Genomic DNA, 23,092 nt, shown 5'->3' on the forward strand with positions numbered 1-23,092 from the left:
CCTACCTCCCAGGGAGCTATCATAAAAAACGCTATGGGGTAATCTGGATTTACATTGGGGTTTAGTACTTACATTCAAATGTTTCTTTCTATTTTTGGGACTTCGCCTGGACCCCTTCAGTTTGGAATTCCTCAATCTGCAGGGTCTCTAAAGTCGTCATGGCTAGGTTTCAATATGGACTGCTCATCTCCTTTACAATCCAGCCCTTCTATTTGTATCACTCCAGCTAGGTGGGGTGGGGCTATTCACTCCTAGTCTTGTAGATAGGAATTTGGTTTTGTCCTCATGAATTTCGACATACATGTTGTCAGGTGTATCGACCCATGTTCAAGTTATTATGCTGCAACATTTGGTGCTGTGGGCTTAGAAAATCCAAGATGGCGGAAAAGCCCACATTTGCGCCAGAATCCAGGAAAACCGCGCAGTTTTTGCGTACACCAAAATGGTTGCCTGACCTGCCACCCACCAGTGCGAGCGTGAGGGGCCAGAAGCGCCATGAGTGAAACGTGGTGCCAAAGGAAAAACCCCAGTTCCTGTTAGCTCAAAAAGCGCTTTGAAATCACCTTTGTTTCTCTGAATGAAAACCCAAAATGCCTATTTCAAACATTGCAAGATATTCCAAAATCTTACTGAACACCAGCAGACATCTGGCAGAATGAAGTCTTGTGTGCATACAAAATCTGGAAAGATGAAGAGCCTAAAATAATGTTCATAACAAAACTGGCTGAGCTGTGGATATCAGCAGCTTAAGTGAAATTGGACTTAAAGCCACTAAAATCGAAATGTTAAAATAAATGAGTGATTTACTATGGAGTGTCACATAGGTTGCAACTGTTTAAATGTCATAGTTTTGAACTTAGAATCAGCGTTCTAGCTGCATGTGTCAAAATTGTAAGTTTGATTTGAATGAAGAAAAATGGGAACAAAAGTGACATTTGGCTGAAGCCTGGCTTAAAGAGATTGAATTCTGCCCGGCAACTACTCCCGACAGGAGTTGAAACTTGCCCAGCAACTGCATTCACAGGCCTGGCCTGTCTTCTCCTGCCCCCACCAAAAGGAGATTACACATTTCTGATTGAATTAGGGGAGGGGTACCTGAGACTGCAGGAAACAGAACAATGAACTTTCCTTGGCTCAGGCAAATGCTAAATCAGGGGGTCGTAAATGGCTTCCTCCCGGTAGGAAATGGAAGGGGCACTGCCTCTGTGAGCCAGCCGAGCTTGGAGGCGGGGATAGACAGAAATTCCCCCCATGTGCTTTGGAACCTAAACCACACCCCTCTGGGCCAGAGCATAATTTTAGAAAGATGGATAATTCATAGTACATAATTGTCAAAATGATATTAATAATATCATGATTCCTGTGATTTTTCTGTGCACATTTTAAGAGGTCTTAGGACTCTGTGGTATGTTCTGGGGGGGGGGGGGTAGTAGCGGAAAATAGGGAATTACTCTAAATGTATGTCTGTTAAAAATCTGACACTTCATCATCTGATGCCCATATTCCTTGCGCACATTTGTGTAAATTCTAGAAAAGTTTAGAGGTTGTGTTCTGGATGAAAAGGGCAGAATTCTGTCAGAAGTGGACACGACATCTTACAAAGACAGGGATCGGATGGTTTGGTGCTACAGAAAATATGTTAACTGGACATATAATATTAGAAAAATTGTACATAGATAAATATGCATTTAAGTCAAAAATGGATTTGTGTGCAAAGTGACAAGGGGAGTGTTCTTTCTGTATGCCATAAAAAGGATGCCGGATGACTCACAATTCAGTTCCCCAGTCAGGCGACAGAGAATCCCATAGCCTATCAGGATCCTCAGAGGGTTGGGCATAGAAAGTCAGCCTTCCCACCCACTTTCAAAAGACATAAAAAGAGCCACTGAGACCCAAGGAGACATTCACTTTCCACTTTCTTGCGAAGCACTTTGCCGGACCAGACAATATCCAGAACGACCATAGACTCCAGATAGACTCCAGAACTTGAAGCAGAGAAGCCTGAACCAAAAGCTGAATCCTTCTCAGCAGGCCTCAGAATCCAGCAATCTAACCAAACTATTCAACAGCCGGGTGAGCTGTTTGATTCTGGCTAGAACCCTGTGCCAGAACCCAGAAAGCAGAGGTGTATCCAGACCGCCGTGCAGTGCCGATAGAAGACCAGACCCAGACCAGACCGCTGTGCAGTGCCAGAACTTTTGCCAGAACCAGAGATCCAGACCAGCAGAGCAGAGAGAACCGCAGCTAAACCTGTTGACCAGATCTGTGACGAGGCCCATTGCTTCCAAAATTAGGAGTGAGTATCCAGCCAGAGCTGTGCAAACCAATCTCTTAGTTTAAAATAATCTAATTCAAACCATTTCCACCTATTTAGAACTGCATAGAAATCGTGTGTCCATTCTGTGATTTCAAACCTGTGAAAGTGTCATTTGTCATTCTGAGCTTTACTTTAATTTTGAGAATCTACCTCCACTAAATTGTCTGTATCCTTTGTACCGCACGTGCTAGGAACGAGATTTAACTTTCATTTTAAAGCTAAGATCCTCATCTTTCCAACAAGCCCTAACCCGACTTTCTACTCCTTATAGTTTTTCCGTAATTGCGTTTTACGCACTCTGAAAAAGTGCTGCGAATTGCCATTTGAATCACATTTCTCCACCTGTCAAAATCGCTGTCTTTTGCTTGCAACTGCTGAAATCCGTTTTCAACCTGATAATCCCTCATGAATCAGTGTTGACCTGAACCAATCTTAAGTAGCTATCACCTACCCTGAATCTCCTCTAGGGAATTTAAATCATTTTTAGCATATTCTCACTTCTTTGAAGTATTTTTGCCTATTTTTTAAAATCATCGCTGTTGCTCTAAGCTTGCTAGGGGGGAACTGAATTGGTATTGCATTTGATTGTATTCCTGAAAATTGTGTGCTCTTCTTCTATCTCCTTATATTGCATAGGGGGGGGAGTGAATTGTCAAAAGAAAAAGTGATCGTATTATCTCTTGTGGAAACCATCTCAGTTATTTCTGTGCTGCATTCTTTTCCATCATTGCATTTCCTTGAACCCATAAAAGCATTCTCAGCTACTTTATCCTCTCTATACCAACTCCTAAGTAATTAAAAAAGTGTGCTAGTGTAATATTATCCATTGTTGATCACTGTCATATTCAAAAGTGTGCTATCAAATATTAATTTATTTATAAAAGTGTGATATAGATCTTGTTTAATTTTTCAATAAATCTTTTAATTTGCAAAACAAACCTAATTCTTGGCTCAGTGAGGTCAGGGGGATTCAAAGAGAGGGGCGTTATACAAGGGTTTATCATCCAGATTTATGAACTAGTCATAAAAATATATAAATAAGGGCTTTCATTGGGCATCCCAGACTAGGCACTGACTTAGTTGGAGTACTGAATTGAAGTCACTTAACAATGTGATAATTTAATGAAACAAAAGCCATCCGGTTATATACACAAGTCTGGCACATTCCTTGTGGGAGCTCTTATTTTTTTCATAATTTTCATAATGTTATTCATTGTAAATAACACAAATTTTACATTGTCTACCAAGCATCTGGACATTCCAGAAACAAAATAACTGCTCCCATGCTAAATTGGGCCTTATGATGTGCTTCAAATCATAAATCCTGCAGTCATCAAAATGCAAGTCCCTTCGAGGTGGTGGGTGCTTCCAGTATTCCATGTCAGTTTGTTGAAACAGTATCATCTGACCCCACCTACTACCGAAACCTCCTCCCATCATGGTGAAAGGGGAGGAGGAGTATGAAGACCAGGCCTTCCTTGATTCCTAAATCAGGAATGGTACTCAGCACCACTTCATTAACTGAAAAAGATATGGCACAGACGAACACATTTGGGATCCTTCCCACAACATACAAGCACTGGTTACTACTGGTTACTACAATGTTACCATGTCACCCATCCATCCATGTGCTTCCTGTGAGATGTGGGCCTTGCGGGGGCCAGGGACAGGTGCTACTGGCATTATTCGAGCACTGCTTTCAGACCCCTCGTGATTACCATGTCATCTGGACATAGTCCACTGTGCTTTTACTATACTTCCCAGGACCCTCGGGTGTTATGCCGTGCTCAAGGCAGCAACATCCCACATAAAATAGGAGTGTGGCGTTAGAAACCCGTGTCTCCAGCTACATCACTGCAATCAGAAAGGACGCAGAGCACACCCAAAAGCCATGAGTAGCATTCCGTTTTCTACGTAAACCTGGTACTTTGGTATTTCGACTTTGGTGTGTTGTTGGATCTCGTTTTGGATTACCCTTCAGTTTTGTCTGTTGTTCATGTGACTTTGCCCATCATATTTCTCCATTGGGGCTGGTGAGGCTACCAAATCTTTACTCACCTGATGTTTTTGGGGAAGTTTTTCACTTTCCATGGGAAAAATGGGATGCTTTAGTCTCCTTCAGAACCACATTTTTCTGTTCCTTCTACGGATGCTGTATCCTTCTTCCTGTGACTGAACTTCCCTGTGTCTTTCTCTCCTTCCAGTACGTTTGTTCTTGTGCCGTTCAGGGTTTGCATCCTTGGGGACTTTCATTCCTCTCGTCCATTAGGCTATGTCTCGTCGAGCGGGCAACTCTGGTTTATGGACTACGCTCAACATCCCTTTCAGGGATAGGGATAGGGTATGCTCTCCTGCGTTGCCCAGTTCCTGATTATACCACAGTAGGTGGATATTTGCTTGTTTTCTCTGAAAGTTATGATTGCTCGGTTGTAGGATTCCAACTAATCACTTGTTTGACTTTGTTGCAGCTGGGAGAGTACCAGGCGGTATTCCTCATGTCTTTTCACCTGAGCCCTCTCCATACATGGCGTTGTGTCCCCACTGGCGCGTGGTATCAGGAGTGCCATTTGTGCAACACTCTGGCACCAGCCGCAGGCGTGCACACCACCCATACCTAAGAACCTTAATCTTTCCAACATCTGGGTCGTACTAATTTAGCAGCTGTAAGTGAATGTGTAATCAGGTCGGTCAGTCGTTGTACCGGATATTGGGTATGCCCCTTCCACAACATCACCAAATATCACCTCTAGTGAGTTCATAGGGGCAGTAAAACTCCTGTGATGTCTTTAATTTTGTCCAGGATCTCCTTCGAATCAATCTAGGATTTAGAACAAGACTACCACATATGGGCCAATATTTCCTCCTCTTCACACTCCTTTCTAAATTATGAGGCCTAGGTAGGTGTGATTTTCTGAATCAGAGCGTGTGATAGGTACCAAGACAAATACTTTGTAAGAACTTTATTTGTGTAATTGTCTTTTTTAATACCGATTTAGATACATTATCACAAAGATGCGCAAAATAATCATATAAACTGGAAAAGGGCGAAAGGGGAATTTACGGCAGAGAAGATGAATTGGGGGAAATTCCTTGATTTAATGGGGTCTGAACTTCAGCCAATGTCCTAAAACTTTAATGAAAGAAATAAAAAATGATGAATGGATCAAATAGGGCTAAATACAGGGGTGTGCGCTTCAAAAGTTGGGGATCTGCAATCTTTGGCTCTCCAGATGTTTTGGAGTACAATTGCAATCAGCCCAAGTCAGCATAGTCAAAAGGTGAAGGATCACAGGAATCATAACCCAAAACATCTGGAGATGCAGGTTGCAGGCCCCTATTTTAAGGTCTCCAAGGTTTTGGGATGATTATGGAGACAAAGCCCGGGGCCTTGTGATCTGCCCAAGTTCACATTTCATGTCCAGGTGGGAAATCTGGATTTTTGTATCTGGCTCAATTGCCAGCAAATTCGATATTTGGCCTTGTGTCTCATGGTCCATATTGGCAACTAAAGAAGCGGTGCTAGGGATAAACGTGTGCTGTTAGTGGTGCCAGTTGTCATCCACACCACCACAGGTTTTAATATGTCATGGCCATTCAAGCCTTCATGATTCATACTCGGACAGGCAGCACACACCAGATTTCTCTTCCCCTGCACACAGTCCTCATTGGGCTGTGCCACCTCTGAGAGTTGGTTGGTAGGTTTAGCTCTCTGGGTTCTGTCAGGTTATGGTAATTAACACTTAGTGGAAAAAACAAGTTTCCTCACTTCATAGGTGTGCTGGAGAACATCCCAAGCGCATCATGCAACCACCTGCTGACTAACTTCCGTACTTTCCTGTAAGTACTCGAAACTGCCCACGTGGCTATTGGCTTGTGCGCAGGAACATTAAGCATTTGCTATTTTCTGATCAGTGCTATGCTTGGATAGTTCCACACTGACGCAACAGGCATGAACACTATCACACACTGCACCCCTTTCCCTCATTTCTTTTCTTATATGTACAAATACTCCATGTACAATTTCCCCATCCCTTTCTGCTCTTCTGCTGCCCTTTTCTATTCTCTCGCAGACCAAAGCAAGGACACCCCTAGCGTGGGCACAATACATCGCTCTCTGGAGAACCCTCAGTGCTGGTCTACGACTACATTCGAGACTGGCATAGTACAAAACACCTCAACAAGATCATTTGTCAATTGCAATGATAGGTGAACGAGAGTTGAAATTGAAAAACAGACTTGTGGTATGCAAATATGAAATTGGAAGAAATGTCACTGTATATTTAAAAAGGTAGAACATGTTATACTGTTACACAGTGCACACACAAAAATTAAACTCATATGAAAAATGTAATTTAAAATGCGCGTTGCCCCGTCAAATAAGCAGAATCCATATGGACAACCGGGATATTGTGCAACTGGTAGGCAGCACGACTCGGGAACTCCAGGAACAGTGTGGAGAGCTGTACAGACGCCAAGATCATTCTTATTATAATTGCGGAGGAGGGAGGAGGGAGGAGAAAGTCGTGAAAATAAAGCCAACCATTTTCTTCTCACCACACGAGAGCTCAAACTAGGGAAAGCTGAAAGAATTAAAAAAAATGGAGACAGACCTTTATTCCCAAAGTATGCACACATGGAGAAATTGCACTTGTATGAAAGGAATGCTAAAACAGAAAAGCGTCTCACAAAAAGTATGAGACAGAACAGAAGCTGAATAAAGCATGCCCCAAAAGCCCACTGCACGAAGGTCATGCGTGCCCGACTCTATCCCAGCCCTACCAGCTTTCCAGCGTGGGTTTCTGCAACACACAGCCGTTTTCCAAAAGAATATCCCCGTTTCTCATATTGATGTCATTATTTAAAGCAGCACATATGGGGTTCAGAAGCATGGAAAGCCTCAGCGGCAGGGAGACCTATTTGAGGAGGGGTTATGTGGTATCCCCCAGAGACATCGCCGGCAGCCCTGCCAGCAAGCACTGTAGCTCTGGGGGGATTCTGCAACCTGCTTGTCAGGCCGGGGCCGCTGCTGCTGCATCATGCCTGCTGTCCCCCGCCCCCCGCACTGCAGCACACACTGGAAGTAGATGCTCCTCTTCCTGAAGAGAGAGCTGAGGAGGGCAGCAGGACGGACACCGAGGAGGAGGAGGGGGGAGGAGGGAGCCGCCGCCGCCGCCTGCTGGTGTTGCCTCTGCGAATCCTGCCTGCACCCTGCGCTGCCTGCTCCCACGCCCCTCCTGCACTACCCCAGCCCTCCAACCCCCACCGCCCGCTGCTGCCGCTCCACGGTGATGTGAGGCCGGCCAGGGCTCTGCTCCGTCTGCTGGGCCGCCGCAGATCTCCTCAGCCGGGGGACTGCCATCGGAGGCCGGAATGCCGCCGTTGCCGGGGCCCCGGCGGCGGCACTAGCACCACGGTGGGAGAAAGTGTGGCCTAGGCAGGCAGGGACCGCGGGCCGCCGGGGGATGGGTCGCTCGGCCTAACGGGGACCTCCGAGGGAAACCAAGAGGGGGGGGAGCCTGGGGACGCAGCAGCATGCACACCCGGGGGTAGAGGCCGCCGTGGAGCCCAGGACCCGCCGCACAAGATGTCCACCAGGACGCCATTGCCGACCGTCAACGAGCGCGACACGGAGAACGTGAGTACCCGGGCGAGGCCGGCCTGCGGGCGGCCAGTGTTCTATGCCACCCCCCTGCCTGCTCCAGCCCGTGTGGCCTGGGGTTCCCTGTACTGTCTCCTGCCCCCACCCCCTGCCCTGTCTGCTGCCTATCCCCGTCAGCCTAGTGCAATATCCTCCCCGAGCTGCTACCTGTGGCCCTGTTTGCCCTTGTTCACCCTAATGCCCCCCCAAACATATGCTTCTAACTGCACCGTGTAGCTAGCTGCCTCTTACCTGCTTTTACAGTATCGAATGTCTACCTCGCCCTGCCCATCAACATGCACCCCGGGGAACCCTATACTAGCTTTACATGGACCCCGGGGATCCCTGTGACATGGCACGATAGATTACCTCCCCTTTCTGCCTGCGAGGTGCTGACCTCCAGGGGTATTTATAGAGAAGCCCTGTCAGCCCCCAGCCGGGGAGGGGCTCAGACAACATCCACAGCTGTGTGCTTTATCCCCAGGCCACTGCCTGTGCGGAAGAGTAAGGGGAACCCTGTCCCCCCTATTTGATGACCGGGTAGACCTGTGGGTCATAGTTCCATTTACCCAGTAATAATGTTCATTCCAGCTCACACAGGCAGCAAACACGAGCACTCTGTATGGATGTGCGCTGTTGCTCACTTTAAATCCTCTTTGCCGCTCACCCTTTCCTTTCACTGAGATGTCAGCGTAGACTATTTGCCAGCCTGCTTTCCGCCCATGGCCCTCCTACTACATATGTTCAGTTAAAACGCCAGGAGGCTTCTTCCATCGATCTAAGTATCACCCCCTACCCCCATTTAAGTGTTGTATTACGAATGCATGGGGCATTTTTGAACTTGACAAAAAAAAGAAACATTTACACGACTTGCTCTTGTGTGCTGCAGGGCTCTGGTGGTGATTCGTTCACCTACGTCATGTAGACCTGTGCACATAGGAAGATGTCTACCATGTCAGAAATTGCAGTCGACTATTGAAAAATGGGCTGTCTTGGCTTCACTTTGACATGGGCTATATCTAAAATCTAAGCACTATTGTTATCTACACAAGGCCCAAACCTCCTGCGTTGTGAATAATGTCCCTTCCGCACTGCCAACTGATTCATTTCAGTAGACGTTTCTGTGCTATTTCATGTATAATGGTGTACTTTATGGGTGTGTGCCTGCTGTAAGTTGCCTGTCTTGGACGTGCCCAGTTCTCCATATACGATTTGGGAGTAAAATATTTTTTTTTAGGGAGTGAAAATGTAAAGTCAAATTCCCAATGGGAGTATTTTTATTGGCGAGTAAAAATATGTTTCAACTGAACGTTTCCGTTTTTGTAATATTTATTTCTTTGCACATAGTTATTCATGCCCATTTAAATATACATGCATACTTCTTCCAATTGGGCAGTTAAAATAGTAGTTTCTTCCTGTGGTACTACGTGCACTACTGGTCCAAACACTTCCAAGGAGTTGTCGGGGTGAAAGCAGGGGAGCAAGATTCTATATTTTATTTTTTCCAATTTTTTGGGTTAGGAGGATTTGTCCTCCCTTTTTTATTTCTTGGAGTAATTTCCAATTGTTAGAGAGTAAAAGTGGCCAATACGCCCCTTATCTGTAGGGCTGGACGTGCCCCTACTCAAGTGACCTGGTCTGTAGGGCTAGTGTGTTACTTTAGGGGATTTGCTGTCTGGTTGCCTCCCTATTATCCAGTTGGTGTAACATACTTTATGGGTTTGGGCCTACTCCTGGCCCTCCTGTTAGAAGGCATTCTTTTTTTTTTTTGGTAGGAAAGCTTACCTTATAGGTAAGGGCCAGGTGCCTGCCCAGTTTTCTAGGTCGAGATAATGTTTAGTTTGGCAGTCTTTTCAGCAATTACAAAACAAAACGAAAATGTATGTGGGGTAAAGGGTGAAATTTTGTGGGGAAACGGTTGGGGTGGGTTTTTAGGGGTGGGAACCAGGGATTTGGTATAAGTGCATTCTACATAAAATGTGTTGTTATAAAGACTTGTAACCTGGAGAAAACATTTGTATTACTGTGCTACGATATGATGTATATGCCGGACAGTAGAGAAAAACAGGTTAATGAAGTCACAGCATTGGCTGCCCTCATCTTGGAAAAGAGGACTTGGTGTTCGAGACATAGCGCTTTTTTATGTAGTTGCTCAAATGGTATCAACCAAACCTTGGTAGAATTCGTCTGCCGAGGTGAACTGGCAAGTTGATAAAGTGTCTGTAATAGGTTTCTGTTAACTGTGATGGGCTTTCAAAGCCCCTACCTGGCATTCATATTCCCAGTCCTGTGCATGTCAGAGTGCTCCCTATGTTGTTGGTGTCGGAATTCTGTAAGGGCTCTGTCTGGACTTTTGTTAATTGTGGGCAGACTGTATAATTTTGCTGGCTCCAGCTGTAATTGGGGAGCAGTGAAGTGGCTATGAGTGGATATGCTTGCCATTTACCAAACACCCAAGTAATAAGTCGAAAACGACTACTACTCTACACGTTTAGCACTAATCTATCAGCTGGAAAAACACAAGGTGATCAGACCTAGCACCCTGCTTTTCGGAGTCCAGGAAGATGGGGGCTGTATTAGAAGGCCTGGAACCTGGCTGATAATGCCAAGTCACCTGGTGTGACGCAGGCAGGCGACTCTGCGCTGATGGTAGCCCGGTAAGGCAGGCAGTGCAGAGTACGGTGGTAAGGGTAAAGCAATTGGTGTTCTAAATACCTCCTTCTTTTTTAAATGGCGTATTTTTATGGGATTGCATGGTATAGTGGTGACACACGGTCCGTGGGAAGTACTCTATATGGTAAATGACTTGCGTATACCAGATGCAGTACTTTCTACGTATTCCATGTCGTGAATATCCTATTCATTCAGGTAGGTTTTTAAAACACCACTTCTTTACTTTACCACCATATTTGTAATGAGGCCTAAGTGTCCAGCCCACACTACTCCTAGATTTGTTCCAGAGACTGGCTGGGAACAGGAAGGTAGGACGTTTTTGGGGAGTGGTCCGACACACCCTAGGAGATGGTGCCAAAATGTATTTATTTATTTAATTGTTTTTTTATAACACACCTAACACTATACTTGAGTTTGGTTTCGAACCTCTGTTGCTCTGCATGGTCTTGTTTCCAAGACCAGCATGTTGTCTCTGTGCTATCCTCCGTTCACAGGAAAGGGGGTAGTGAGGCATTGCTTCCTGTAAGTGATGTCTTCAAATTCTCCTCGTAAAAATGTTATTGGTTTCATTTGGGCTTATTTACCCGTTAAATTGTCCACTGAATTTATCCTTGGGCAAATCTAGTGTTCTGTCAAAACGCCTACCATGTGTGCTGCAAATGGATCCAGTAGAATAACTTTGAGAATTTTCTTACGTGTGTTTACATCCTGAAAAGGATGTCCACAAAATATGTACTTATGGTATAGGTGCAACTTCCCACGGTCCCGTGGGGGTTGTGCTCAATAGATAGAGGAATTCGCTGAAATGTCAAATTATTACAATTGTGCTGTCAGTCATGAAATGACGAACTTTTATTTTTTGAAGGACGCCTGAGGAAAGCGGTTTTCAGGTTCAAAAGGTAGTCTAAAGTCAAACCCTACCACCGTATTCTATGAAAATAGCATGCCGTTTTCCTAAACGCTGGGCATGGTGGGTGGTTTGGGCTAGTGTACCAATGACGCTTCCTCTCTCCTATGCCTGTTGTGCCATTGAGTAGCTCGCCTATTGACCTACGTTATTTATAAGCATTCCTTCTGAAGGTTCAAAGCAGGCCTCGGCCATTATTTGAAAACCTGGCATGTGTTTGCGATCATCGCTAATTTGCAATCACTGAATCGCTTTTGGAAAGGCTCTGACGAATGCAGTAATCTGCAATGCACAAAGTCTACAAGGTGGCCTCTTGAGATTTAACCGTTCCGTGAGGTGCAACATTTCTTTTTTTTTTTTTTTTTTTATATTACCCGCCCCCCTCCAAAAAAAACGCTTTTCTTTAGTTTTTGTTTGCCGCGAGCACCTGTGTACCCCCAAGTCCGCAATGATGGTGCACTTCCATAAATTCATACCAATCTCACTTCGTTACGAGTAGTGATATGCAAACTTTGTTGCACTGTCCCCCCTTCAGTAAAAGCATCGTTGCCCCCCCACCACATCCCATAACTGTTGATATTTTCTATTCAAATGAATCACTGTACTCTCTTTTTAAATAACCTTGCCCCTCACTCCTGGGACATGTGTTGGTGTCCCCACTAAGGGGGCCAGTCCCACAGTTTGACGTCCACTGGTTTAGAGTAATGTACTTGTGGTAGAGTGAGTGGAGTTGTGGGGATATGAAGACCCACTAAGCACTAAACTCACAAGGCACAGCATCTGTCTACATACCACACTGTACATCCCTAAGCATAACGGACATTTTAACTGACCGCCTGCCATTGTGCCACTTCTTGGGCAATGTAACCCCTCCTCCCCCACACGCCCCTCTCTCAAAGAGATCACAGTGACCAGGTAATCCAACCCATCTGCCTCCCAAGTCTTAGTCCAATGTAACCAAGTCTCATGACAGCCTTACCACCCACACTGCATTGTAGTGTCTTGTATTTGTCATTTATACAGCGCCCTTTCCCCATTTTTATAGCCTCAATGCGCTTTGTGATCGGAACGCCCTCAGTGACCACAGTCCATGTGTAGGAGTTTCTAAGAGTTTAAATTAAAAGATGCATGTGTGCATTTCTGCCAGGTTAGGACTTAGGTGGGCTGGCTAGGTTTCAGTAAGCAGCCCGCAGGTCAGGCACGTGGTTGGGTGCTGTTGGTGGTTTAGGAAGGAGTGCTATATAGCAACATTGTGGTGGTGTTCTGATAATGTGTCATAGGGATTGGGAGATGTGAGGGGGGGTGTTAGAGCAGGCCGGGGGAGGAGAATTCGGAAATTATTCTATGCAATTCCTTGCTCGGGTTGCAGGAGTTTTAAGATTCAGTTCCCATAAAATGCTTTCTTGTTTTTTCTGATTTCCAATCTATATGCTCTAGTTTGCCTTGCTAGGGCGCTTTTGTTCTCTGGGCCATAGGGATGGTTCTCCAGGTCCGTTCCAGACGGTGCTCGAGTTTTTAGTGATTTGAGGATGTCGGTGTATCACCTGGGTGTGGGTCCTGATCTCTGAGAGGTCTGTTTTGTTGTGGTGGGGATGTAAGGGCGCGTGAGAGCTAGAAGTTGAAGAGTTTGATGGGGGTGGCCCCTTTTTGGAGGGAGAGTGTTGGCAGAGAGGTGAAGAGGGAGTTGGCTAGATTTGGGGTGATAACCTTTTCCATAGTGAAGTCAGAGGTGTGGGCGTTTGTGGAGGTCAGGCGTGACCTTGGGTGTGGTCTGTGTTGGTCAGTGGTACGGGGCAGAAGATTGCTGAGTGATCTATCACCCAGTTTGGGTGGCTGCAGAGAGGTGTCGTTGGGTTGAATGCTACTAGGTTGTCTGTGAGACATCGCGTCATAGGGTTTGAGGGTGAGTCAAACCAGGTGTTGGATGGAGGTGGAGATTGATTGTCAGAGCATTGCAGAGTGTGTATACAATGTTTTTATTGTAGCCAGGGATAGATGAGTAGGAAGCTGTGCGAGACGGATGGTGAGAGTTGGAGTTTTACCAGAAGGGATTCATAGTCCGTGGTCTTGACTGAGTTGTCCTTAATTATTAGTGGGCATTGGTTTTTGTGTAGTATCGCAAGTCCTAAACCCCTTCGCGATCTGTTCCGAGCAGTAAGGTTGTACCTGGGTGGTAAGGCCTTGTGTGCAATGGGCTCCTACTCGTCAGCAAACCAGGTGTCTGTGATGAAAAGGATGTCTGGATTTTCTTCTGTGATGAGGTCAAAGATGTGGAGTTTGTTTTTGGAGACTGACCTGGCATTGATGAGGGCGCAAGAGAGTTGGTGGTGTATGCTTGCAAGTGTTGGATGGGTCGGGTTGGGAATAGTAGAAGGCGGGGGTGGCCAGGGGATGGTGTTCGGGCAAAGGGGTTGGTTGGGGTCGGTAGGGGCAAAGGGGCGGGTGGTGGAGGGTATGGGGAGGAGGCGTGCAGGCTGGTGGTGAACCAGCGGGAATAGACGAAGAGGGGAATGGGGCTAGGACCGGTTTGGGAGCTGACAGGGAGGTTTGACCCTATAGTGTGGTGTCAGGGTTTGGGATCTGGGTTGAGAATGGGTGAATCTAGGAGGGGCCTGCGGTGGCCTAGGTCTGGGCCTTTCCTTGACTTTTGGGCGGCTCATGGGGTTGGGTGAGAGTGGGGGGAGCGTGTGGGGAGCTGTGGAGGTTGGGGTTTTGGCCTGGGCTGCTCTTGCTGCGATAAGGGAAGCGTGAGTTGGGGTGGGGATGCTATGTTGTTCGGGTGAGGTGCGAGCAGAAGGTGCAGGTGAGTATCTAGCAGGGGGTGGGTTGGGACAGCCGTCTCCCGCATTCTCTGTTTCTCACCATGGAGTCTCACAATAATGATTGGTCACTGCACCTGCTATGTACAAGGGGAAATGAGCACATTGCAATCAAAGATGTTGCGATGGAACTACAGCTCTGCTGCACTTGGATAGGTTGTGTTGTCTGGCAGTGCACTGCCGTTGGAGAAATTGTGTGCCATAGCCATGTATCGCGCCTGAAGGGCTGGTGGGGGTTTCTCATGTAGTACACCTGAGCAAACTGGAGTTTCCCTGAATCACAATGGAAGGACGTGAGGGGTGGCCAGATATCATACTTGAATGAACTGTTAGGTTTGGCTGTTCATTGTACTTGTATCAATTGTGAAGTTTTGGCTGTATGTATATGATATGATTGTTTATTTATATAGCGCCTATACACAATGTGTTTTAAAGCGCTTCAAGGCAAGGGAAGGGAACAAGGGAAAATACAATGAAATTCTTACAATGACATTCTTACAGGCCATGAACAGTAAGGATGTGAAATTAACTATAGTACTCGGCCCGACGACATTTCAGATAGTGCAAGAGCTAAGACATAGATAAGGAAGGGAGGGGGAGAGTGGGAAGGAAATGGAAACGGACATGTGACTACCATACTAGGCCTGACGACATTTCTGGTAGAGCTGGAGGAAAAACAAAAGATGAGGGAGAGGGGTGCAGAAAGGGAGGGGAGGAACTAAACAATCGACTATCGTACTAGGCCTGACAACATTTCAGATAGTGCTGGATGAGGGGTTGGGGGGACAGTAAGGGGAGGCGGAAGGAGACAGATGAGGTTGCTATCATACTAGGCCCAGGGACAATTATGATAGAGTAAGTGCATAGAAGAAAGTAAGGGGAGAAGATAGGAGAAGGGAGAGGAGGGGAGAACAGAGAGTAAGCAGTCAAAAAAAGTGGAGAAGCAAGAGGGGAGAGCGAATACAATTGCCGAAGTCAGTAGTAACACATCATGTTGCAAGCCAGGATACAAGATGAAGATGGGAATAGCATGATTCAGGGCCACCATGAGTACAAGATACAAAGGAAGTCCAGCATGAGAGTTGAGAAAGGGTGATGCACCGTGAATCAATGACGTCTATAAAAGTCAAATCCAGCATTGGCCACAATACAGTGATGGTGAAACCAGAAGTAGGCCTGAGCGGGGGATGGGGGAAGCCGGGTATAAGAATCAAGCAACACAGGCAACACCTGTGTGTGAGAAGGGAGGGGGGGCACAAGGGAACATCAGAGGGGGTGGAGATGGCCTGTGGGGACAGAGGGTGTAAACACATGTTGGTGCATGCTAACCTGCTGTCTGAACAGGGGGTCGGCCCCTGGGTCCTCCTGGTCTGAACAGGATCAAACAGGAATTGCCCTTTTCTTTGTTTGCCCTTCGCTTCGGACGCCTGGGCGAGAGACGCCCTTGATCTAAGAGTTAAGAGCAGGAAGGAAGAGGCAGGGCTAAGAAGGTGGGAGGTGCTTAGGCCAGGTGACCTAGATCCACTTGCACGTTCTCCCCAGCTCCCCACTATTTGTTAAAGGTTCGCCATGCTCTACTAGTGGTAATTTGTGAAGGACAGCCCTTGTCACTAACCATTTGTTGCAGCCGAAACAATGGACAGGATGACACTACATGAACAAACAGGTGCATCTACAACAAATCTTCAATTGAAAAGGAGTGAGGGAGCCCCTCCGCTGAGAACGAACATGTGTCAAATACCCTGTTGTATAGAATTTCTTCCACTCAGGAGGGTCTATAACCACGTTTTAGCTCATTGCACCTGTTCACAGAGTAGAGGGTCTCCCAAACTCTTTTTGAATACAACAAATCTCCATCTGAGTTTCTTGGTACGTATAAACGCACCACTCCGTTGGACACAGGCCGCATACTGAACAATTATGACAAATTCGGTCTTGCTGGTCAAATAATTGTTCTGCCTACACCAGACTATGGGCCTCATTACGAGTCCGGCGGTAACATGCCGTTTTTCCGGCTCGGTTACCGCCAGACTCGTTTTACCATTCCGCCTCCGTGATTCCCGGAATTACCGGGGCATTACAACCCCGGTGACCCGGGAATTCCGGAGGCGGAATTCGGTAAATCCCCATTGAGGCCTATAGGACTCAATGGGAATGGGGACCATGGAAACACCGGCACCATCTTGTGATGGTGCCGGTGTTTCCACGTTCGCCTGCAGGGGGGCGGTGTTAAACCCGCCAGGTCAGACCTGGCGGGAATGACATCTCCGCCTGCAGCACTCGCGATCACCCGGTATGAAAACAACGGTGGCGGTGGGTTTTCCGCCACCGTTATTTCCATACTGGGTGACTCGTAATGAGGCCCTATGTCTCAACACCTCTGCCATCAGTATGCAGCGAAGACCAATGACAAATTCGTGCCAGCTGGACACATAACAAATGTCTTGCACTCACGCTTTCTCCTTTCCTCTCTTGACACCCATTCACATGCCTGACCTTGTGGGATGCTTTTTTATCAGAGCCCGGCCAACCCTCGTAAGCCTTATAGTGGCCAAAAATGCACACGCTTTCTAAATCCATTCTGTGATTTCCCACACTTTGGGCTTCGGTCCCTGATAGCGTTCCCACCGTTATCACACTGAGACTATAATAATGGTAAAAGGCGCTATAAAAATGTCAAATACAATACAACATAAGGACACCGTTGTGTGGATATAAGGACACCAACTTAATTCTGGTGATAGAAATTATTCTTTAAACAAATCCTGGCACTTCCCGCCCCCCCCCTTATGCTTCAAACTATGGGATTCACCTGGAATTGGGCTATGTCTTCTGTAGTGACTAATTGCCAGCGCAACCATTGCTCCATTGGTTAAGGCTTTGGTGCAATGCCAAGGCCATTCTGCCGCACAACCAAACTAGCTTCCCAGTCGCTGAAGAAGCCAATAGTATAATACCATGGCTAAAATTCCTAATATCTAAGTTCACGGACATTGATTTATAGCTCCAGATACTTAAACAACACAGGCCACTAGGATCTTAAAAACAAGATTTGCATCTTATACCCAGGTATAAAGAAGAATCACTTGAGTTACCCAAATCATTTAATCTGAACCACATGATTATTGGTACGCCTATATGGGTCACTAACCCCTCTCAGTGGGTGTTACTCACTAGGGCACGTTTATACTGTCTCCCTTTAAGAGCTATTTCTGTCTCATGGAATAACGATGACGAAAATCAGACATGTTTATTATGCAGCACGCTGATTGCGGATCTGGCTCACCTTTGGTTGTTCTGCCCAGCGTACTATGAGATAAGGGCCGGGACCATAAGGCCGCTATTTCCCGAATTACAGTTTACACAGTTCAGTCCTGCTTTACTTTATCTCATGTGGGCAGACACTCCTACAGTTGGTTGGTAACTCCCATTGTTGTTGATCTGTGATTTGTACAAAAGGAACATTTTAATGACTTCTTAACTGATAACTTCATTTTTCCATATTATTTTGTGGGGTGTTCATGTGAATGATTACCCTGTTTTTTTTTTACTTGCCTATCCTTTTTGTTCTTTCTTTCCTTCTTTAATAATTGAGATATATAGGTTATGTCATTTTACCGAACCCATTTTCAGAGTGGTACGCTATATTGAAAAAAAAATTCTATTTTATTTGTGCCCCCCCCAAACTCCCAATTTTTCTATCCATGTAACTCCACGCCAACCACACCGATGTTAACCCCCTTACCCCACTCCTCTCTCTATGTATATATATTTTCAATGAAAAACCTTTGTGAAAGGGAGGTTATGGTTACAAGTAAAACCGAAAAACCCCACAAATTCGCCAGTTATGGTAAGCTAAGCAACCATAACTCGCGCCACCACCGTGCACTGCTAAGACTAACACCCAGGACATCAAAGATGACGTCACTGATACCTTTTGGCAGTCTCCTTCAGTTATTGCCAATTTAACTTTAACATTAACTTTGAAACTCGACAACCGTTTTAGGGATATTCCCATGCTTTTTTACAGAAAGAGTTGTGATGTACAGCACGCCACTCCCATTTTAGATCCTGATTTTGTCACCAACAGGTATATTTGAGTACCCTTGTGCCATGAGACTAGTGCTTTAATTTATTCATTTTTTATTATTCATTTTTTATTTTTCATTATTTTCTGTTTTTCATTCGACTGATGCATCTATTGTTCTCAATTGGTTGCGCCACCATTTTGCCATTTAGGAGCCCCCCTTGTGACTTCCTTGTATCTCGATCACGGTAGGCAGCAATTTGTGAGCCACTGTTTTTTCCTACAGGGAAGCTTTTCCGAACGATCTTTGCATAGCCTCTCGTCAGCGTCATCACGTACATTGGGCGCTCTACCTATCAGGGCATTGGCTCTGGACCAAGCCCCTGTCTCCATAGCAACAGTTTCTGCTTCGAGGCTTGAGGCTTTTGTATCCACAGTGTCAGGGATGCGTCTTTACTGTTATTCACTGGTCCGTGCTGTTTTTCTGTCTAACTTCTACGCGGACAATAAATTTGCCTTCCAAGGTGAGCTCCTTTTCTGCTTAGTTTGGCCGCACTACAGCGATGCACATTAAATGTGCGCATAGTATTGCAAACATTTCGGCTCTACTCTAGCCTAGGACTACATTACACCTTGGGGGTCCTTTAACTGTGTCTTGCTGAGACTGTTTACCTGGGGTTCTTCCCCCCCCTCCCCATCCAACCCTTTCCTTTGTTCCTTATCCTCCTTTTTCTCAGTTTTAGGCATTTTCTTTGTACGCTACGCCTGATTTGAATCCTGGGACATTGTCTTTTATCCACATGCACATTTTTGTTATGCCACATTTATTTAACATCCTGAACTCTCTGCCCTCCAATATGGAGGACTGCTACCCTGATGGTGTAAGACTTGGGCATGCCTGTGAATATATTGGCAATTATTTTTGTGAACAGCACTCCATATTCGGCTTCATCCTCGTTACATGCCGACTTTTTGATTCTATCTTTTTTTGTTCTAAAGTTTAGTTTTTTAGTTTTTCACTGTGAATGAACAAGCAACTAGTCTTATTTGACCTGATGGCACACAGGTACTCTTTATAATTACCATTATTTTGTCTTTTTTTAATTTTCTTTAATGTTTTTTAGAGAGAGACCATATTTTTTGCATTTTATTCCAGCTAGAGCTATCTTCTCCTCTGTTTTTGACACTCCATTGAGCTCTTTGACTACATGCAGACTAGCCCAGAGATGTGCAGAGGTCAGTTATTTTGTCTTCGTAATTCTGCTCCAATGTTCCAATGTGAAGGGGTTTGCCCTCCATTGTCCCTTTGCTTTCTTCGTATTGCAATTTTTAACATCACTTTGTGTTTTTGCATTAATTAAGGTGAACGCATATTCATGAGAGGTTTATGGCTTTATGCAGGGTCTCCGTAAAGCAATTGTTATGGGTCCTGAAGAAGGCTTTGGTCATAGAATTCCAGACAGCAGCCGAAACGTCAATTTACCTTACGGAGAAGCTACCTAATTGTTTATTAGGCGCCCATTACACGGGTTTGTCACTGTTACCGTACAAGGACTTGCAATACATTTAATATTGCTTAAGTTTTGGTTGTACTGATATAGACCCGCAGTTAGATTTATGTTAATCTTGAGCTGGCAAAAAGTGGTTGTTTGTTTCACTCTTTGCACAGTCTCAACTTATTTACATAGAGTTCTTATAATGTAATTTATGTCCTGAATTTGTTATGTTACAACATTTAAGTGCTGGTTTGATTCACATGGTTGGTTCTTTTTGATTTATTTATACTTTTGCATAATGTTCTTTTGTTTTTAGCAACATAATTGGCTGTATGAATTGACAAATGAATTATGTCTATGTAAAAAATGTTTGGATTAAGTTTGAACATGAATGTTTTGAAAACATTGCAATAATGTAGATTGGTTTTATTTCAGCTATTCTCTTTTTCAGATAATTGATATATCTGTAAGAGTATTTTGTGCATGACCTAATTAGAATATAGGCCTTAAGTCTCTCCTGTTTTCTTATTTCGCAGGCTAGGGATGGGGGAGCTTCACACTCCAGCCTAAGTTCATGCTCTATTCTGAAGCAAGTTTCCTTTATTGAAATTTGCAGATATATGTTGGGAACCCACCTTTGGTTCACGACTGATGACATCACATATCTGGGCCACTTGTTTTTGTTCACTGACATATATTGGCCAGGTGGTTTTGTTCACTGACAGTGAGAATATTAAAATTGAAAAAGGTGCTATATATCTAGACGTTAACCTTGTCATATGTTCTTTAAGTACTTTCGTTAGGGTTTGGTCTCGGCTCATGGTGCACATACATGGGGGAAATGAGCAGGCCTCAAACACACAATTCATTTGTATACATGAAGATAAACTTTAATATCATTAACATCTTCTGATGATGCTGTTTCTTTAGTTTAGTTTCCATGTATGTGCCTCTGATTTATATGCACTGTGGTTCTTCATATGTATTGTTTGTACCAACACATGTATTCTAAATCTTGAATTGTTAGCTAGTTATTACATGTTTAACATTGCTCAAAAGTCTGATAAGGGAGCATTCATTATTGTACTATCCAAAATGACAAGATTATAAATAGTGTACTTCTATGGTGCATGCTGAAGTCATTGCCTATGTTTATCATTAGGTTTCTGTATTAACAACAACACTCCAATAAAATGATTTTAGATGAGTACATTCTTTAATAGATTAAGTAGTTCATGATGGGTCTCCCGATCACCCCTGACATCTTGTTACCAACAATATAAACACAACTCCTTGTAGGGACTATTCGTCAAAATGTATTTCACACGTGATGTCATCAATGACATTTGTGATGTCATCTTTGTCCTGGGTGTTAGTATTCGCAGTGCACGCTGGTGGCGCGAGTTATGGTTGCTTACCTTACCATAACTGGTGAATTTCTGTTTTTTGTTTTTTTGTTTTTTTTGTTTTCTTTTTTGGTTTTACTTGTAAGCATAAAGTCCCTTTTTACACGTTTTTTTTTTCAGTGAATTTCATGGGTTTTTACCAGTGCATGCTACTTTCCTACAACTTACTAATTTGTATTTATTTTATTTATAAAGCGCAGCCAGGCCCATGGGCATCCGGGTGCATAATTTTACAAACGAGTTGCAGAACGTTAGTTACATACAGTAAATAAAGGAAGATAAAGTTAAATAATACAGTAAGTATTTACAATAAATACAGTAGGCCAGACGGCAAGCCTAAGATCAAGGAAGTTAAACTGTCATTGTATCCAAATCCTGAAGCCAGCGCTTAGTGTCGCACTTGAATAAGTGGAAGGAGGGTTCTAATCTGAGGGAAGCAGGGAGTGTGTTCCATAGCTTTGATGCCCGTACAGGGAAGCTAGCACCTCCCGGGTTATGAAGTTTGAATCTCGGTATGGACATTGTGTTTGCTTGAGCCACTCTGTGGTCTTGAGGGCGTATGTGAAGTGAGTTGGTTAGTAAGGTAGGCTGGAGCGAGGTTGGCCCTGGCTTTGTGTGTTAGGGCAAGAGTTTTGAGAGATATTCTGTGCTCTACCGGGAGCCAGCGCAGGTTGCGTCTAGTCTCAGAAATATGCGACTTCTTAGGGATGTTGAGGGCTGCCCTGATGGCATTATTCTGAATTACCTGTAACGTGTTAATGTTTTTGTGGCCTAAATAGAGGGCGTTACAGTAATCCATTTTGGACAGAACTAGAGTTCTAGCAAGTGTGATGCAATTAAGTGTGGAAATGAACGGCCTGCAGGCGGTGATTAGTTTACAGGCATATGCGGATGATGTTGCTACCGCGTTAGCTTCTTTGGAAAAGAATAAGGTGGCATCAAGGTAAATGCCAAGAGGTTTACTGTTGTTTGAGACGGTAATGGAGTTGCCATCTATAGTAAATGATTTGAAGGCAGTGTTTAGTTTTTTCAGTTTAGCGTGTGTACCAAGGATAAGCAGCTCCGTTTTTTTCGTCAAAGACTATGTTGCGCCATCCATGCTTGTATTACTGAGTAGATTTCGTTAAGGGTTTTGCTGTCAGTTGCATAGTCTCCAGAGATGGGAATGAGTATCTGGGTGTCGTCCACATAGTTGGTATACGTGATACCCATATAGTCAAGGATATCGAATATGGGCTTCGTAAAGACATTATAGAGCGTGGGGGACACACAAGAACCTTGCGGAACCCCACAAAGTACCGGGGAAGGTTCAGTAGAGTCAGTAGGAGAGAAGACCCTCATAGTTCTGTTCACCAAGAAGGAGCTGATCCAAGATTCGGCTGAGTCGGAGAATTGTGCTGCAGATTTCCGATGGTGGCATAGCGTTTGGTGGTTAACCAAATCAAAAGCTGCTGACAGATCAATCAGTAAGAGGAGTGCTGGTTTACCATTGTCGGTCTTTTAGTACTTGAATTTGAATGGTGAGAGCTATCAAGGCAGTTTCCGTGCCGTGTCTGTCGGAAACCAGATTACCTTAGTCCCAATAGATTGTTAGATTCTAGATACACCTGTATTTGCAGGTAGGCTGCTCTATCCAATATTTTTAGTTAAAAGGGTACCGTTGTTATCAGCCTATAGAAAGACGGGTTGGCTGGTTCAAGAGTCGGTTTTTTGATTAGAGGAATGACCCAAGCGTCTTTTAAGTTGTCGGGCACTACTCCAGTTTTGAAGGAGGCATTGATAAGGTTAGTAATAAATGGGGCGAGGTCA

The 23,092-nt window shown here is 44.8% G+C and overlaps 1 protein-coding gene across 4 annotated transcripts in view; it reads left to right on the forward strand.

The window, feature by feature from the left end:
• Positions 1-7,601: 7,601 nt before the first annotated feature.
• Positions 7,602-23,092, forward strand: part of MARK1 (microtubule affinity regulating kinase 1) — a 947,566-nt gene continuing 932,075 nt past the window's right edge. For 3 of the 4 annotated variants that reach the window (XM_069608592.1, XM_069608593.1, XM_069608594.1), the window contains exon 1: positions 7,763-7,952. In XM_069608592.1, the coding sequence (XP_069464693.1) occupies positions 7,902-7,952 (51 nt within the window). In that variant the 5' untranslated portion in view covers positions 7,763-7,901. Of the gene's footprint in view, positions 7,953-23,092 lie in introns of all 4 variants that reach the window. The other variant, XM_069608596.1, reaches the window with a different exon arrangement.

The sequence above is a fragment of the Ambystoma mexicanum genome, chromosome 4q (genome assembly GCF_040938575.1).
Source record: "Ambystoma mexicanum isolate Mex_15411 chromosome 4q, UKY_AmexF1_1, whole genome shotgun sequence".
Classification (NCBI taxonomy): Eukaryota; Metazoa; Chordata; class Amphibia; order Caudata; family Ambystomatidae; genus Ambystoma; species Ambystoma mexicanum.